Source organism: Anolis carolinensis, chromosome 6 (genome assembly GCF_035594765.1).
Source record: "Anolis carolinensis isolate JA03-04 chromosome 6, rAnoCar3.1.pri, whole genome shotgun sequence".
Taxonomy (NCBI): Eukaryota; Metazoa; Chordata; class Lepidosauria; order Squamata; family Dactyloidae; genus Anolis; species Anolis carolinensis.
Genome location: NC_085846.1, coordinates 33,954,455 through 33,974,352, shown reverse-complemented (window position 1 = coordinate 33,974,352; position 19,898 = coordinate 33,954,455). Strand labels below are relative to the sequence as shown.

The 19,898-nt window shown below is 39.8% G+C and overlaps 1 protein-coding gene across 1 annotated transcript in view; it reads left to right on the top strand.

Annotated features, from left to right (window-relative positions):
• Positions 1-799: 799 nt before the first annotated feature.
• Positions 800-19,898, top strand: part of erbb2 (erb-b2 receptor tyrosine kinase 2) — a 70,205-nt gene continuing 51,106 nt past the window's right edge. Inside the window, exon 1 of the mRNA XM_062984058.1 lies at positions 800-1,126. Within this exon, the coding sequence (XP_062840128.1) occupies positions 1,045-1,126 (82 nt within the window). The 5' untranslated portion in view covers positions 800-1,044. The remainder of the gene's footprint in view (positions 1,127-19,898) is intronic.

The following is a 19,898-nucleotide window of genomic DNA, read 5'->3' as shown; positions in this document are numbered from 1 at the left end:
TTTATCCCATTGCTGCCAGTTAGAAGGCTAAGCTCCGCCCACTTGGTCTCCTAGCAACCCACTCAGCCCAGGGGACAGGCAGAGTTAGGCCTCACTTAGGCCTCTTCCACACTGCCTATAAAATACAGATTATCTGATTTTAACTGGATTATATGGCAGTGTAGACTCAAGGCCTTTCCAACCCATTTATAATGGACTTAATGAAAGGTAAAACCTTTACCCTTTACCTTAACTACCACCAATTCCTCAATACTTTTATTTCCGATACCACCATACTTTGCCACAGCAACGGCAAAATGTCAGGAGAGAATGCTTCTGGAACATGGCCGAACAGCCCGGAAAACTCACAGTAATCCAAAATAGGTTCTGCAGGAATAAGAATACATGGCAGTGTGGACTAAGGCCCCTTCCACACAGCTGAGGAAAACCCCACATTATCTGCTTTGAACTGGAATATATGGCAGTGTGGACTCAAATAACCCAGTTCAAAGCAGATATTGTGGGATTGTCTGCCTTGAGTTTCTGGGATATAGAGCTGTGTGGAATTGCCCCCAATTCAAAGCAGATATTGTGGGTTTTTCTGCCTTGGTATTCTGGGTTATATGGCTGTGTGGAAGGGCCCTGAGTCCACACTGACCCTATAATGCAATTTGAAACTGCACTTATATGGCAGCGTGGATCCAGCCTGAATCAGTGAAAGCATTGCTAAACGCTGCCTATTCCAAAGCGTGTCCCAAAGTGGAATGAATGGCTTTGCAGTGAGAGCCAGATTCCTCCTCGGGGGCGCGCCGGGCGCGTTCCCGACGCTCAAGGTTGGAGGAGAAAGGAGGTGGTGGCTTCTCTTGCTCTCTCTTTTTTTTCCCCTTCGCGGAAGTGGGGTGGGAAAAAGGTCGGGGGTTGAGAAGAAGTTCGGATCGGGAAGGAAAGTTGGGACGAGAAGCAGACAAACCGGGCTGGATTCGGAGGAAAGGATCGGAAAGAAGAAGTAAACTCTCCAGCCAAGTTTGGACGGCAGGATGAGCCGGGCTTGGCCATGACAAAACAATGGGGCCCTTTCTCAGCCCCGGATGGCTTGGCTTGGGGTTCCTCCTGGGATCGGTTCTGCCCGGAGTTTGGGGCACCGAAGGTAAGTCCGAGGGGCTTTGTTTGGGCTTTTACAAACAGAGAGACAAACTAAATATAGGGTTTGAGAGTTACCTTTCGGTGGAAAGGAGGGCAGGGACAATTTGGCTGGATCTACATTGCATTATATGGTCAGTATAGACCAGGCATGGGCAAACTTGGGCCTTCCAGGTGTTTTGGACTCCAACTCCCACCATTCCTAAACAGCCTCAGGCCCTTTCCTTTTCTCCCTCAGCCGCTTAAGCGGCTGAGGGAGAAAAGGAAGGGGCCTGAGGCTGTTAGGAATGGTGGGAGTTGGAGTCCAAAACACCTGGAAGGCCCAAGTTTGCCCATGCCTACTATAAACCCATACACTGCATTATATAGGTCTGCCCTGACCATATAATGCAGATCTAAGCTGCATTCACTTAACAGTGTAGGTCCATCCTTTGACACCACTTTTAAATGACATTATTATTATTATGCTTATTTATACCCCACTTTTTCTCTCCACAAGGAGACTCAGGGCCCTGTATCCCAGGTTTTCTATTTATCCCAGATTATCTGGCAGTGCGGACTCCTATAGTCCGGTTTAAAGCAGAAAACCTGGGGTCAGATCCTGGAATATAGTGCCTGTCTGGACTCTGACATATAATCCACATTATCAAAGCAGATCATCCATATGATCTGCTCTGAGCTGGATTATATGAGTCTACATTGCCAGATGATCCGGTTCAAAGCAGATCATCTGGATTTTATCTGGCAGTGTAGAAGGGGCCTCATTCAATATACAGTAGAGTCTCACTTATCCAACGTTCTGGATTATCCAACGCATTTTTGTAGTCAATGTTTTCAATACATCGTGATATTTTGGTGCTAAATTCGTAAATGAAGTAATTACTATATAGCATTACTGCGTATTGAACTACAGTAGAGTCTCACTTATCCAAGCCTCGCTTATCCAAGCCTCTGGATAATCCAAGCCATTTTTGTAGTCAATGTTTTCAATATATCGTGATATTTTGGTGCTAAATTTGTAAATACAGTAATTACAATATAACAATACTGCGTATTGAACTACCTTTTCTGTCCAATTTGTTGTATAACATGAAGTTTTGGTGCTTAATTTGTAAAATCATAACCTAATTTGATGTTTAATAGGTTTTTCTTTAATCCCTCCTTATTATCCAAGATATTCGCTTATCCAAGCTTCTGTCACCCGTTTAGCTTGGATAAGTGAGACTCTACTGTACTTTTTCTGTCAAATTTGTTGTATAACATGATGTTTTGTTGCTTAATATGTAATATCATAACCTAATTGGATGTTTAATAGGCTTTTCCTTAATCCTTCCTTATTATTCAACATATTCACTTGTCCAACGTTCTGCCAGGCCCGTTTATGTTGGATGTGAGACTCTACTGTATTTCAATACAATACGATCTACAAATATAAAACAACATTAAAGCAGAATTAAATATATTGGTATTTTTTTAAAAAAACCAGTTAAAATCTATCCCAAGGTCTTTTGCTTTCTCTGCCTTTAATAAACTTCTGAGGGTCCTTCCACACAGCCATATAACCCAGTAGATCAAGGCAGAAAATCCCAGAATATCTGCTTTGAACTGGGTTATCTTGAGTCCACACTGCCATATATCCCAGTTCAAAGCTGAAAATGTGGGATTTTATTCAGCTGTGTGGAAGGGGCCTAATATTTTACAAAGGGATCAGAAGATACTGTATTACAGAAAGAAAACACTGCAGGGAATTTGGGAGGCATCTTCATTGAATGGGGAGTGCATCTACATTGTGCAATTAATGCAGTTTAATACTGCTTTAACTGCTGTGGCTCCATGGCTATGGAATCCTTGGATCTGCAGTTTGATGAGGCACCAGCACTCTTTGGCTCCATCCACAATGCAGACTGAGGGCCCTTCTACACAACTACCATGTTTTCCCGAAAATAAGACAGTGTCTTATATTAATTTTTGCTCCCAAAGATGCTCTTGGTCTTATTTTCAGGGGATGTCTTATTTTTCCATTAAGAAGAATTTACATTTATTGTTGAACAAAAAAAATGAAAATTTATTATATACTGTACAGTCGTTGTCATCACAAACCAGCATAATCAGACAAACTGTGAATCCTATCAAGAATTTCTTGTTACTACCATTATTTCCATGTACAACAATCTATGGTATGTACATTTACCGATCCTGCATGCTCTGTGTTTGTTGGGCATGCTTCCAAACAAAACCTTTGCTATGTCTTACTTTCGGGGGAGGCCTTATATTTAGCAATTCAGCAAAACTTCTACTAGGGCTTATTTTCTGGGGATGTCTTATTTTAGGGGAAACAGGGTATATAATCCAGTTCATCAAGGCAGAATAATCCACAATATCTGCTTTGAACTGGGATATCAGAGTCCACACTGCCATATATCCCAATTCAAAGCAGATCTGGGATTTTATTCAGCTGTGTGGAAGGGGCATTATATGGTCGGTGTAGAATTATATAATGCAGTTGAATTGCACTGAAATGCATTATATGAGTCTACATGGATTATTATGAGTTCTAGATGGACCATAGAGCCCTAAACAGAGCAGAGCAAAAATCCCCATCTTCCCAGGGCTTTCATTGAGCCCTGGCAGTTAAAGTGGCGTCAAACTGCATTTGTTCCCAATCTGCATGTCAAAACAGTCCTGGGGTTGGGAGAGAGAAAGCGAAGTTGTTGTGCAAGTGGTTCCTAACCGCTGGAGGCTTTTGAAATCTTGAGAAATGGGGGTCAGATGGCTTGATCGCTTTCCCCAGGAAATGGGACACCTTGGATTGGCTTGGCCGAGATTGCAGTTCAGAAGTAAACAAACCCCGCTGGGCTCTGCCTTGGTTAATGAATGCCTTTGCTTGGAGATAACGTCCCTCCTTCCTAGAAAGAAAGCCCGGGCTCCCCGATCAATCGCTTGCCAGCCCCGCCTTTGCAATCTGGATTGCGCAGTCCATAGGGAATGAGCCTTATCGAGTTTCGCTTCGGTTTAGGGACCTGGGGCGATAGTAGCTGCTCTGGGTCGTTTACTCGAGAGATAAGTTTCGCGCTCATAGGTTTGGTTGGCTCGGCATAGTGTTTGTCTTGAGCTGGAGGATTGGGTGCTCCTTCTTTTGAGGAGGAAAAGGGCTGCATCTATATTATAGAAGGCATACAGCGTGACATCACTTTCAGTGCTATGGATATTGTGGGATTTTCTGCCTTGATTTTCTGGGTTATATGGCTGTGTGGAAGGACCCAGGGCTATCTGAATCCACACTGCCATATATTCCAGTTCAAAGCAGAAAATATGGGATTTTATTCAGCTGTGTGGAAGGAGCCTCGTGGCATACCTTTAACTGCATTAGCTCAATGCTGTGAAATCCTGGGATGTATAGTTTGGGGAGGGACCAGCCCTAAAGATCTTATACAACTGCAGCTCCCAGGATTCCATAGTATTAAGACATGGCAGTCAAAATGGTGTCAAACTGTAGAGTGATGGACCCAAGATGATGGGATTTGAGGATTCTGTCTTCTTAAGCCCCTTCTACATACAGTAGAGTTTCACTTAACCAACATAAACTGGCTGGCAGAATGTTGGATAAGCAAATATGTTGGATAATAAGGAGGGATTAAGGAAAAGCCTATTAAACATCTAATTAGGTTATGATTTTACAAATTAGGCACCAAAACATCACGTTATACAACAAATTTGACAGAAAAAGTAGTTCAATATGGAGTAATGCTATACAGTAATTACTGTATTTACGAATTTAGCACCAAAATATCACGATGTATTGAAAACATCGACTACAAAAATGCGTTGGATAATCCAGAACGTTGGATAAGCAAATGTTGGATAAGTGAGACTCTACTGTATCTGCATAAAATCCACATTGATCTGGATTATATGGCAATGCAGACTCAGATAATCCAGTTCAAAGCAGATATTGTGGATTACCTGCCTTCATATTCTAGGTTATATTGCCCTTCTACACTGCCATGTGAAATCCAGATTATCTGCATTGAATTGGATTATATGGCAATGTAGACTCATATAATCAAGTTCAAAGCAGATAATGTGGATTATTTGCTTTGAAAATCTGGATTATATGGCAGTGTAGAAGGAGCAGTACTGTGCATTTAGAGCCCTTCCACACAGTCATATAACCCTGAATATCAAGGCAGATAATCCACAGTATCTGCTTTGAACTAGGGCCCCTTCCACTCAACTGAATAAAATCCCACATTATCTGCTTTAAACTGGGTTATATGGCAGTGTGGATTCATATAACCGTATTCAAAGCAAATATTGTGGGATTTTCTACCTTGATATTCTGGGTTATATGGCTGTGTGGAAGGGCCCTAAGTTCAATGTTGATTTTATACAGCTGTGTGTTTATACAGCTGTGTGGAGGAGCCTTACACTGTAGAACAGGCATGAGCAAACTTCGGGCCTCCAGGTGTTTTGAACGACAACTCAGAGAGTTCCCTCTGAGGATGCCTGCCATAGATGTGGGTGAAACATCAGGAGAGAATACTTCTAGAGTACAGGTCCCCAAACTAAGACCCCGGGGCCGGATGCGGCCCATTGAAGCCATTTATCTGGCCCCACCGCACAAGGGCAGAAGGGGGTTGGACTAAATGACCCAAGGGGTCTCTTCTTCTGTTACAACCCTTATTATTATTATTAACATTGATTCTGGGTGGCCATCTGTCAGGGGTGCTTTGCTTGTGCTTTCGGTGCACAAAGGCAAAGGGGGATTGGACTCAATGGCCCAAAGGGTCTCTTCCAACCCTCTTATTTATTATTATTGTTGTTATTATTATTATTATTATTTATTGCTCGGTGGCCAACTATAGTCCGGCTCTCCAATGGTCCGAAGGATCATGAACTGGCCCCCTGCTTAAAAAGTTTGGGGACCCCTGTTCTAGAGCATGGCCTTACAGCCCGGAAAACATACAACAACCCAGCTGGTTTTTTTTCCATGTCAGGAGCAACTGGAGTTGCTTCTGGAGTGAGAGAATTGGCCATCTGCAAGGACGTTGCCCAGATGTTTTGATGTTTTACCATCCTTGTGAGAGACTTCTCTCATGTCCCCGCATGGAGCTGGAGCTGATAGAGGGAGCTCATCCACGCTCTCCCCGGGTGGGATTTGAACCTGGCAGCTTTCAGGTCAGCAACCCAACCTTCAAGTCACAAGGCTTTTATCCCCTAGGCCATCGGAGGTTCCTGACCCAGCTGGTAGACTTAGGAATTGTGGGAGTTGAAGTCCAAAATACCTGGAGGCCCAAAGTTTGCCCATGCCTGCTGTAGAACAGTGGTTCGCAACCTAGGGTGTGGTAAACTGGCTAGGATTTCTGGGAGTTGTAGACCAACAACATCTGGGGACCCCAGGCTGAGAACCATTGCTGTAGAATAAATGCAGTTTGACACTGCTTTATTTGCTGTAGCTCAATGTAATAGAATTGTGGCAAGTTATAGTTTTTCAAAGTCTTTTGTTTTCTTTGCCAAATAGTGCAAACTACAACTCTCAGGATTCCATAGCTTAGAGTCACGGCAGTTCAAGTGGTGTCAAATTGCATTAATCCTACAGTGTAGATTCACCCTGAGTCTTCGGTGTTCAACCAGAAATGACTTGAAGGCACTCAATAACAACAACTGCAAAGTGTTTGAGCATTGGACTTTGATGCTGGAGACTAGGATTCTTCAAATCTTTTGCAGTCCTGGCACCAAGAGCAAGCCACCCTCTCTCAGGCCCCTTTTACACTGCCATATAATCCAGTTCAAAGCAGATAATCTGGATTGTACATGGCAGTGTAGACGGGGCCTCAGCTACAGTGGGAAACCCTCTCTGAACACATCTTGCCAAGAAAATCCCATAATAGGTTTGCCTTAGGATGGCCATAAATCAGAAACCAGTCGAAGGCACACAAAAAAACAAAGAGGTTTGGATGTATGCGAAATGAGAGCACTGCCTGCCAAATATAAACTTCTGACCCCTGCAAAGGAAATTCTCCTGTGGTCCCCAAGTTTCTACAATTGCAGTAACTTAAAACTTCTGTTGAGTCTTCAGAAATGGAGTTTAGATATGCAAAGCAATGGGTCAGGCAAAGTTACTACAGGGATGCCCACACAGCAAATACAAGAGTTCTAGGTGTGAATGCGTTTCATTGTCTCACTCTTTGCAATGCCAGAAATTTGCAGACCAAAGGGAAAAAAAACAGAAAGGGAGAATTCTTATTTAGAGGGGCAATGGCTTCATTTTGCCCTCCCCCAGATAAACTTAATGAACAACACATAATAAAAATAATAATGAAAATATTAATGATGGTAATAACAGTGAGTATGGTGGATGTTTAACTGTCCACCCTGGTGGTCCATTGAGATTTTACTCTCTTTATCCTTTCAAAGAAAAAGGATAGGCTTTTGATCTTTTGACACATAACTAATCTGTGTCAAGAGAGTCTGAATGTAAGCTGCTTTTGACAACCATATAAAGGGGCCCACAGGATCAAGCCCAGATGCACTTAAAGCATGATTGTGAATCAAGAAAACTTGATAATGATAACACTAGCAAAATTTGAAAAATGTTTTGTTCCTGGTTTGAAAGTATTATTTCCTGTTTAATTGTGCGGTACTTACTTTGAAAGTAGTTGTTATACTCCAAAAACCTCATTTTTGTGACTGAGGGTAGTACTATTATTTTCTTCGGTCTAGGCATTTCGTTTTGTTTGTAATTTTCCTTAATGAGAATATGCCATTTTTAAACCTTTCAATGTGCAGACTGCAACAACGTTTTTGCAGTTTAATAAACCTTTTCCATGTTTTTTTTATGATAGAATCAATTAGAAAATGACATTTATAACCCAGGAACAAAAATTGTGTTACATTGTGTAATCCTTGCCACTCATAGTAATTGGGGGTGGGGACTTTCATACTATTAGTGTTACAATTCCACTTTAACTATCCAATTACCAACCTATGGATTCCTAGGACTTGCGGATTAGGAAGAAGCACTGAAAATCCTCAGCCAAAAAAACTCCAGAGCCTTGACAAACTGCAAGCCCCAGGATTCCATAGGATGCAGCCCTGGCAATTTAACTTCATAGTGTTACAGTTCTGTGGAGTAGGAGGGCCCTGGATCTCACCCGTACAAGGAAACAGGGTAGCAAAAATGTGCTTTTCAAAATAATGTTCATTTGAGCTTGTTAATAACCGCACAAAGGGCACGCTATGCAGATCATGCGGATTCTCTGCATTTTTTTTATCAACAGAATTGTCTTAAAGGAACATTACAGAGAGCTTGTCCTTGAGATTAAGAAAGTAAAGGCTGGGAAATACTGGATGCTGACCTGTGGGTCAGAGGGTCAATTCTGGTGGGTGGAGGCTTCCTTACAAGAGAAACCACTGGGCCAACTGGTCTGAGTGTTTCTTATACCAGTCTTCTCCAGAGCCCCCAGTGCCACAATGGGTTAACCCCTTGTTCCAGCAGGACTGCTAATTTGAAGTTTGGGTTGCTGACATGAAGGTTTCCAGTTCGAATCTGGGGAAGAGCGCAGATGAGCTCCCTCTGTCAGCTCCAGCTCCCCATGCGTGGACATGAGAGAACCCTCCCACAAGGATGGTAAAACATCAAAACATCTGGGCGTCCCCTGGGCAATGTTCTTGCAGACAGCCTATTCTCTCACACCAGAAGCGACTTGTAGTTTCTCAAGTTGCTCCCAACACAAAAAAACCCCAAAACCGATCATTTCCAACCTTATGCCATTTATTGCATTACAGTTCCCATTATGTCCAATCATAACAGTGCATCAGGAAAATGCCAGGCTGCAGATGACTGGGGCAGTAGCTCTTTGTTGGAGAATGACTTCGACACCTTTTGTGGGGAAAACATGTCAGGGATTCTGGAAGATGACATTGAGAACATCTGTAGGGACATAGGTTGAGAAGTACTGACGTCAGGGGCATTGCTAAATTGTGTCTGGTGGCCCCTCAAAGCACCCTTTCACATGATACAGTTATAGCACTATGATTCCACTTCAATAGCTATGACTATATCCTATGGTATCTTGGAGTTTTTAGTTTGGGAAGGCATTAGAAGAGGTCTCTGGCTGATAAGATAAAATGCTCCTGCCTGAACTGTAAATCTCAGGATGTTGGCATGGCAGTTAATATGGAATTGTAGTGCTATAATGGTGTGTTGTGTACTGGCACAAAAGCTATAGGGCCAGATATAAATTTGCTTTTCCCCTTAGCTTCTGTTACTTTACCTAGGACTTTTATTTCTGAAGAGGAAAGAACCTGAGGAGGAACCTATAACCTTGAAACTTTTTAAAGATACAGAGTACCATTGGTTATGGAGAGACCCAGTTTGAGGAGGAAGAGCATGATTTGCCAACTGTATCTTAGAATGGCTTTAAATGCGATGCTAAGGTGGTGTCCTCTGTAGGCACCATGTCCTCCCAGGCCTTAAAGCAAAGGTAGAAATCATATGGCAATCCAAGTGGATTGCAAGTTCCAGCAGCCATAGCCAGTGCAGTCAATGATAAAGAATGGTGGGAGTTCTAATCTGGTAAGATCTTGATGGCTGCATGATTTTGGCTTCAGTTAAGTTCTGCATTGATAATGAATTCATATTTGGGCTCAATTCAAAGTGCAGTGTTAAAGCCCTACATCAGGGGTGGAAATCCTTTGACTATCCAGATGTGGGTAGAATGCAAGTCTTAGTTGCTTTAGTTAGCATAGTCAGTAGTTGCTAAGACCAAGAATTTTATTATAAAGCATATAGAGGATGACATTTTCACTTTTGCCTGTCAAAGTCTATGCCCATAGCAGGGGTGACCATCTGTGACTCTCTCTTTTGGTAAGTGGGGTCTACAACTCCCATTAGCTTTGGCCAGCATAGTCAATGGGGTAGGATTGTTGATATTGCGTCTTAGAGCCACGGTTGCCTATTTTGAATTAAGAGTGTATTTAAACGAGTGCCTCCCTCTATCAGCTTCATCATTATTGTGCCTTAAGGAGGTAAGTGGTGATCCTACAAGGAACCACCATATTCTGAAGAGTATTGAGAACCCACGTCGAGTTAGAGACTTCTTGATGGCATCCCATCTCTATATCCACACAGAAAAGTCTTTTCTGGCCAACTTGCACCTGTCCTTCAGAAGATCTGCAAATTCATTTTAAATTAGGGTCACTTTTAACTGTTGCTTTGACATCTGCTTCATGTTTTTGTTATGGATTATTTAGTGCTTTTATGGCTGGTGTTTTAACTGTTTATTGTTTTACAGTGGAGATAGAGCAGTTTTTATATATCTTTTAAATGGTTACAAGGGTTTCTGGAGCTAGCTGGAAAGGATATCAAATGACATAAACTGAACAGGAATCAGAAATACAGTAGAGTCTCACTTATCCAACATTCACTTATCCAATGTCCTGGATTATCCAATGCATTTTTGTAGTCAATATTTTCAATATATTGTGATATTTTGGTGCTAAATTCATAAATACAGTAATTACAACATAACATTACTGCGTATTGAACTACATTTTCTGTCAAATTTGTTGTATAACATGATGTTTTGGTGCTTAATTTGTAAAATCATAACCTAATTTGATGTTTAATAGGCTTTTTCTTAATCTCTCCTTATTATCCAACATATTCGCTTATCCAACATTCTGCCGGCCCATTTATGTTGGATAAGTGAGACTCTACTGTAATGGGATTACCTTGACAAAGTTTTCCTCTACCACTTTTAATCTCCATTCTGGCAAAGAGTGTTTGTTACCTGCTAACTTCTTCCCTGTAAGTTAGGTGGATATTAAAGTCTGTTCAGGATGCAGGGCTAGTATTGCATCCTGTAATGGAATAACCTTTGACTCAGTGTTTTTATGTGTTCATGCCTTATTTTAAGAGATATAAACATTCTCGCATGTGATCAACAGAAATCTTGCAGCATCCTCCTTGCTGTTTCTTGTCAAATCAAGACTCTGCATTGATAAAGGAAATCTTGTCCATTGGCAAATATTCATAATAAAGTAGTTACCCAATTCCTTTAGCATAAAGCTCTTCACAGCTCTAGATCTATTTTTTTGTTTTGCATTGCAGTCATCCCTCCACATTTAGGAGCATATTTTGTAGCAGAAATATAACACTGCAAATTCAGTGGTTTTCAAGGGCAGCAGGATTCTTCCTTGCAACCCCAAAACATATACAATGGCAGCAATTCCAAGAAGATGTCAATTTCCAGAACTTGCAAAGCTTCGTTCTCTAAGCATGCAGTGAAATATGGTTATATTATTAGGATAGACACACCTTCAACTGGGGCTTGCCTAGACCCTTCATTACTTGAAGTTAAAAAATTAAGGGTAGGTCTGTGTATTCAAAGAACTCACGTTGTAAAGCCCATGAAGGAAGGTATTTCAGCTTGCATGAAAAGCTATTATTTAATAGGACAGATCAGTGTTGCATCTGATCCAGTAGAGTTTATTCAAACCAGAGCTTGGAAAATGGCTTTTGAGGATTACATGTCTCAGAATCCCCCAGCCAGCACGACCATAGATTTGGCTGTGGGATTCTGGGCATTGTAGCAGCACAAGAATGATGTTTCAAAGATTTGACTACAAGTGGCTCCCCACAGTCTTTATCAGAGGTTTTCGACATCATTTGCTACTTGATGGTTTCAAATGGAGCTGCCAAGCATTGATCCTGGGAACCTCTATTTGCAATTCAAGTGTTGTCCCATAGAGATTTCTGTTGCATCTGCTTTAATGCAGTGTTTTTAAAGCTGATGGTGGGACCCGTATTCTTTTCTTCGCAGTATGCCAGGAAGCAAGCCATGTTTCTGCCCATTGACTATAACTGTTTTCTTTGTTCCCTGGAAATTTGTTGAAAACCAGTCAAAGGACAGTCATTAATTTGCAGATCACCAGTTTGACTTGCATTGCTTTCATGGCTGTGAAGAGCAAAGCTATCAGGGGAAAATATTATAGCTTTATTTTTCTTCTAATACTTCCTGATGTCTTTATGTAGTAAGTCCCGAGTTACAAACATCTGACTTACAAATGACTCATAGTTACACATGGATGTGAAACAACAGGAAGTGAGAGAAATCTACTCCAAGAAAGGGAAATTCACTCTTGGAAGGCTTATCCTGGGGAAAAGGTGTCTCAACAGAAGCTTTATCACCAATCCTTGTTTCCACAGCAAGCCATTTTTTTTTCAAAATCCAATTATCACAGGGACAAAAAGTGAGGTGAAATCTTCTGAAAACAAACATCACAGGGGCTATATGTATGGTTGAGGTTATGCTTCAAAAATGTACCTATTCTGATTTACATACAAATTAAACTTAAGAACAAACCTACAGAATCTATCTTGTTCTTAACTTGATGTTTTATTTTTAAAAATAAAAATACAGTTGTTCATGTTTTCTATGCTGTACACAGTCCCAGGGTATATCTACACTCTAGAATTAATGCAGTTTGACGCCACTTTAATTGCAATGGAATCTTGGGATATGTAATTTGATGAAGCACCAGCACTCTTTGGCAAAGAAGGCTAAAGTCAGTGGTTCTCAACCTGTGGGTCCCCAGATGTTTTGGCCTTCAACTCCCAAAAATCCTAACAGCTGGTGAACTGGTTGTGATTGCTGGGAGTTGTAGGCCAAAATACCTGGGGATCCACAGGTTGAGAACCACTGGCTAAAGTCTTTGTAAAACTGCAGCTCTCATGATTCCATAGCACTGAGCCCTGACAGTTAAAGTGGCGCCAAACTTCATTAATTTTGCAATGTAGATGCACTTCCAGAAGGGTAATTCTGTACCAGAATAATAATAATAATAATAATAATAATAATAATAATAATAATAATAATAATAACAACTTTATTCTTATACCCCGCCACATCTCCCCGAAGGGACTCGATGATGTAGATGGGTTATGTTTGGCTAGCCATATTTACTTTATGGTTTATCTGTCTTTCTTGCTGATGAGGAAACACGTGCATAAGTGGGTTAGATTTGTTTTCTCTCTGAAAATAACTTTCTAATCTTTTAGAGCTAAATATGTGGATATAATGATGATTTATGATTTTAAGATAATGTTTTATGATTTTCGTGATTTAACACACAATGTATGTAGCATTTTATTTGTCTTATGTTAATGTGGTATTGAATTATTGCCAATTTGAAAGCTGCTCTGAGTCCCCTTCTTGGTTGAGATAGATGGGGTAAAAATAAAGTAAATAAAGTAAATAAATAAATAACAGAAAAAGAAAATGGTTGCTTTTGTTTAGGATGTTTAGCCAAGATTTACGGGTAGGGTACGGAGAAGACAGATCAAGCACATCATATTAAAATAAAATTTTAGATTTACAAAAATTATGAAATACTTATTAAATAAGACGCAGTATTAAAAATGTTGCAGAGATCAGATCAGATCACAATCCAAGCTAGAGTCCTATTAACACTACACAAGTACAACCCTTTAAGTCTACTTTATTTGCTATGGCAACATCCTGGGAATCCTGGGGCTTGCAGTTTAGGGAGCAATACTTAGAGTTCTCAGTTAGATTGCTTCACCAAATTTCAGATTTCAGGATTCCATAGAGTGCAGTCACAGCAGTTAAAGTGGAATCGTAGCACTAGAATCATATAATGTGAATGGGCCCCTAGTTTAGAATCCTGTTTCCTACAACAGCAAACCAGTTGCTTCTGCAGAGTTTGGAAATGTCACTCTTTTGGATTACAGCTGCCAGAATCTCCCAGCCAGGCTGCTGGAAGAATCTGACAGTTGTAATCCAAAAAGTCACTCTTCAGGTTCTATGTTTGCTGGGAAACTACAAGCAGGACCTGCAAACACCAGCCCTTCCCTACTGTTTGGCTCCAAGCAACAGGTGTTTAGAACAGAGTCTGGAAAAGTTACTACTTTCCACTGTAACTCCCAGAATCTCTTGGCTTCCTTGCCAGTTGGAGGGATTGAGGAAAAATAGTTTTAAAAATGTAATATTTCTAAGCTCTTAAGATGGATGCTGCTTCTCAGCCTAGTTGTTCCATTTAACAATTTGGTGAATACTGCTGTTCAAGAATTTGTTTAATTCTCTTTGTTTTAATTCTCATCTTGTGGTAGTGAGTGTCATGTATTAATTAAGCATTGTGTTTCTATTCTAAATATATTACTAGTCAGTTTCATAAGGTGATCTGTACAAATGTAGTTAGATACACCTACTACTTCTAAAAACACACAGTCCAATAAATAATGTGCCAACCATATGCACAAACTTAATACTCCAGGTGCTTGTATGATACTTGCACTTTTGTTTTACACTTCGCTGTGATGGGTTATTTATAACATAATCTTATTAATGTTTGATCAGAAATAATCACAACTGTCTTCTTTGGGACATAGTTTCAGGTAATTATATACAGGATTGCAGCTCCACTTGTTTTCAGCAATACAGAAAAAGCCCCTTGTTATTTAACTTGCTAGGTAGGTACTTCAGGGCTGTCAGAAAGTGAAATTGGTTGAAAAGTGGAACCCAAATTATTGTAGCTTGCAAATACATACAAATAACACACTATATATCGCTTGTGATAAAACTAAAAGAGCTTTTGGATGTGCTCAAAAGTAAAACAAGGAGGGGTCTCCTTTTTCCATGCACAAACCTTGGGATTGCGCATGTGCATGCAAATAGTCCCAAGCAAACCTCATAGGCAAAAAAAACTCCTTTATGTAGAGAAAAAGCAGGATATAAATAAACACGATGATGATGATAATGATATGACAAAAGCACAGATCTTTCATCAGATTATTGGAACTTGTCTGTAATTTGCAAACATTCAAGAGTTAGTCTTCAGAAAGTCTTCATAAGTGTCAAAATCTGAAGGTGCTTTTGACATGACCACCTAAAGTAAGTTGGAGGCCTTTGTATCACTTTGATTGAGCAAGCCACAGACCTTGGGAAATTAGGAGTGTGTATATAACAAGGTTGGAGTGAGTAACATTATTCACACAACTGTTGGTTTGGGTTTGTCTTTAGACCTAGATAGTAGCAGAGTGAAAGGGAGAAGACTGATTTGCTTGTAACACTGACATATTTGGTTTAATCTGTTTTCACCTTTCTCTCCCACACCATATGTTTAGACCTACCTTGGCCCAGATGTCAGACTAGAATTTATAATCATGATGTTTTAGGCTGGGAAGCAAAATGTGATGAGGTTTTCTGGAATGTTGCAAAACCTCTGATGTGGCAAGCGAAAAGATATATTAACACCATGTTCATAATTACTCAGAGAGGATTATTTTGTCGTCTGCTCTTGTCACTACTGGCTCCTTACTTGGCTATGTTTGATTCCTTGGCTCCTTTAAAGTTCCGTGATTATAAATTTTTATTCCTTGGATTTTCTGTCATCGTTTATCTTGCACAAAAATCTAAATAAATACATCCATCAGTTGAGTTCCAAAGAAAGATGTAATAAAGCTCAAACTTCTAGATTGTTATTCTACCTAGTAATTTGGAATGATTTAAAAATATGTTTTAAATGTTATTACAGTTAGTGCTCTACATTTATGGATTTAACTTTTCCGGATGTGCTTACGGTAATGTGTTTTCTCTAGGATTATCTAGATCAGAACTTTCCACAGTGTGTGTTGCGGCACATTGGTGTGTCACGCGAATGCAACAAGAACCCTCTGAGTCTATGTGAAATAAGCAATACATCATATATTTTTAAAATTTATAAATGAAAGGTTGTCATGCGATATGTTGTGTCCCCATGCATTACATTATTACAATTTGTGTATGTGTCTGTATCTGTAATAAGGAGTTGGTTTAACCTCAGGTACTGTGTTGAATTGATGCACGTCAAAAATGTGTGTCACCAACATGAAATGCTTGGACAGATTTGCTATAAATCCTCCATTGGGACTTTTTGGTCACTACTGGCAAAAGAGACCATCAAATTGCATTTGAGGATCTAGAGAACTGTTTTCTTTTTAAAAAAATATTCATGATTTTTCCACTTTCAGGGAAAAGTCATGAATAGACTGAAAATACAGTTCTTACTATCTAATCAATCTATTCTTGGCTTCCTTTATGTTGCTTCCAATTAATACAAGCATGAGGAGCAAATCCAACCTTAGCTCTACTTGGAGTAGACTCATTAAGAGGAGCGGAATTTCCTGGTTCCAACTAACTTCAGCCCCATTGATTTCCGTGAAATCAAGTATCCTGGCTGTCTGGGGATTTGCCAAGTGTGTAAGTGTAGGATGAGAGAACCAGGTCAAGACTCATGTCCAAAGTTTCACAATGAGACACAAAGGGAAGGTCTTGAATGCGTGTAGGTGTTAAGCTATTCTTAAACTAAAGGCAAGGCAAGAATTTTGAAATGCACCACCTTCAAGTTCAAGGTTTGATCTCTCATTTCTCCTACTTAGGTGGGGTATTCGCACAGGCATGCAAACAACATCAGTCTACTTAGTTACCAAGGTGACCTCCAAGTTTTACCAGAACAATGACCCCTTTGCTCCCCTCCTCGGCTTCATGTCCATTGCAGTCGCTGTTAAATATTAAACTCTTCTAATGGTTTTGCAGAATAAGAGAGAAACTTTCCACTCTTTGTTCCTCAACAGCGCAGCCCCCATACTCCAGTTAATTTTTTTAAAGTATTGCAGTCAACTGCAGAGGATCTTGTTAATGCTCCTGGGGGTTTCCTTCTGCTGCAAAGTCCCAAAAAGAATGAATGGGAGATAAGCAAGTCTACATTTTATTAACAGAGGCAGTTGGTTTCCCTCGGCAGGCAAAAAAACGAGACTGGAGGTGAAGCGGGTGTAAGGTCAAAATGTTGTTTTTCTGCCTTCACCCACAGATAATATGACATCATTTTAAATGTTTCAGATGTAGCTGAGAGACAGCTCTAGGGTTATATTTAGTTTTATGCAGTCCAACAGCAAAGCCTTCCTAGAAGTTTCTATTATGTATAAGACAGGATCCCTCAGCACTCTTTTAACCACACCAGGTCAGAGCTTTCTAATAATTTTTAATAAATTACGTTTTAGACATGCATCATTTCAAAACACAGTAATTCTGAAGTTAAATCAACCTCTTATAAGAGATACAGACACATACATATACTGTATTGTAATAACTAAATGTATAATAACTAAATGTATAATAACTAAACGGCCGACAGGGAGCTCTGGTGTGGACTGGCCTATGAGGTCACAAAGAGTCGGAAGCACACTACCATATCAAATCCAGATTATCTGCTTTGAACTGGATTATATAGCAGTGTAGACTTTTATAATCCAGTTCAGATAATGTGGATTATCTGTTTGAGAATCTGGATTATATGGCAGTGTAGAAGGGGCCAGATGTCTTTTTATCCTTCTTCCTGAGATTACAAATCTAATGCTGGGTGGGAGATTGCAACATTGGCCCCATCTACACTGCCATCTAATCCAGTTTCTAATGTTTACACACATGTGGATTCCTGCACACAACTTGAAACTTAATAAACTTCCTTGACAAGCCAACTAATCTATTTCAGATTCAGGCAGCCTCGAATTTGCAACTGTAATTGATAGGCAGATGCTCCTGATAAATCATCATTGTTCATAACATTTCCATAGAACTGCTTTGAATGTGGGAAGTGTTTTACAGCCTTATTTTGGTAATCTTTATTAAATTGGGTTGGCTAAATTCACAGATAACCTTAGCAAACATGCACACTTTTTAAATGTTGAGATGTGTTGTTATTTTTCAACCAGGTAAATTGCAAAGTCCAAACTTAAGAGGAATTGACATATTCCTGCTACCCAGGTGGTTTTCTTTCTGGGTATGACATTGACTTCCAAAAAACCTTTTTTGGGTCCAGTTGTAGATGAGATCTGTCTCCAATAAGTAGAACCTTTCAACAGTGTTGTGTTCTTCCTGTAGTGTGTGGACTTCTCTCTCTGTATATATAGGCATGTGTTTTACTAAATTTATGATCCTATGTTAGCTCTCTAAAGTTTACAACATGATTTATGGTCGTTTAGTCTAGTTTCTTGAATCATCCTGGAGAGTATTTTTAAGGACTTTGCTTGTGGTGGCAATTATATCTGTTACGTTTTAAATAAAGTTTCACAAATCCTTCCACATATGTTTATTAATTATACGTATTGTATCATAAGTGGGCAATGTGTGGCCTATGGGATACAGCAATACCCTCAAGACTCTCTTTCATAGGCCCCTTGCACACAGCTGAATAAAACCCCACATTTTCTGCTTTGACCTGGAATGTATGGCAGTGTGGACTCAGATAACCGAGTTCAAAGCAGATATTGTGGGATTTTCTGCCTTGACATTCTGGGTTATATGACTGTGTAGAAGGGCCTACAGTTTCCTGCACCTGGGTTTGACCAATGCAATAACTTTATTGACAGCCATTGTATTACTCTTGACAAGTAAGCATATTATGCCCTCTCTATTAAAAGGGAAACTCAGTTGCAAGTAACTGCATTGCTTCTCACCTGTTCTTCCAACTCTAGTCTGTCGTTGTCAACATGATGTAGCAGCTAGATCTAAATTTGCAGATTATGGTATGGAAAGTATCCAAAACACACAATAAATCACAAAATTGAAATGTAAAAGCTTGTGTTATCCCTATTAACACATTTCAGCAGTGGTGTGCTTACTAGATACTTATCACATACTATGTTGAGCCTTACTGCTCTACTATTATCTATATCTCTAGTTAAAATACAGCTAAAGGTTAAGTTGTCACGAAAGCCACTGCCGGCCAAAATGTGAAAGGTTCACTAGAATGTTTTCATGTGAGAGTCATTTCTTAATTCTGCAAACTTCCTGTAATACAGATCATAAAAAATAAACAAACAGTTTAACACATTGGGGTAATGAATCTTGAAAATCACACCCAGCTCTTACGAGAACAGACGCACAATGCTTTCAGGGTCGGGATGGCTGAGGGGAAAAAAAATCAAGATGTAGGAATGCAGAAGAAAGATACAAGGTTGAAGCTCCCTGAAACACAAAGAGAAATAGAAAATACAGAAGGAGGGAAAGGATAGAAATACTGGTTTCTTACACTGATACTACTTACATTTTCATTTCGCAGTTGCAGGGAGTGGGGACGCACAGCAGTGACAAAACAATTGTCTATCCTGAAAAGTTTACATTGAAAATAACCTCTGCTTAAAGTTTCTCTACTTGCAGAAGCTTGATGCTCTTTACAATTGTTTGCTAACTGCCTTACTGCAAGCTAGGGCACTTTAAAATAAATTGTTATTGCGTTTAACCTTCTCTTCTTCTCAAAGTTTATGAGTAGAAACTTCTCTGGTTCATATGACCCTGACATTGAGATTGTGTTGTTGTTTTCAAGGAGGAAGTCAAAACTGAAAAGCAACTCAAATGAAAACACACATCAATATCTTAGCAAATTTGTATTGTCCTGGCCATGACTAGAAAAACCTTGATTTAAGAAACAGTCACTAAAATGTTTATCAAAGCTGTTTTAAAAACTTTTTAAAAAGCTTACAAACACAGTTGGAGATTATTGTTAATTTTGGTTCGCAATAACTTGGAGAAAACATTGAAAAGAGTGAGCATTATATGGTTCATTGAGTCAATGGTATGCGTCTGTTTTTCTCCTCTGGGTATCCATTTGGACTCACAATTGTTACTTTAAAATGCCCAGCTGAAAGCCTGTTGCTGAATCAGTTTAAAATGAGCCTCCCCATTTGTTTCCGTTGGATTTTATTTACGGATGTTTTG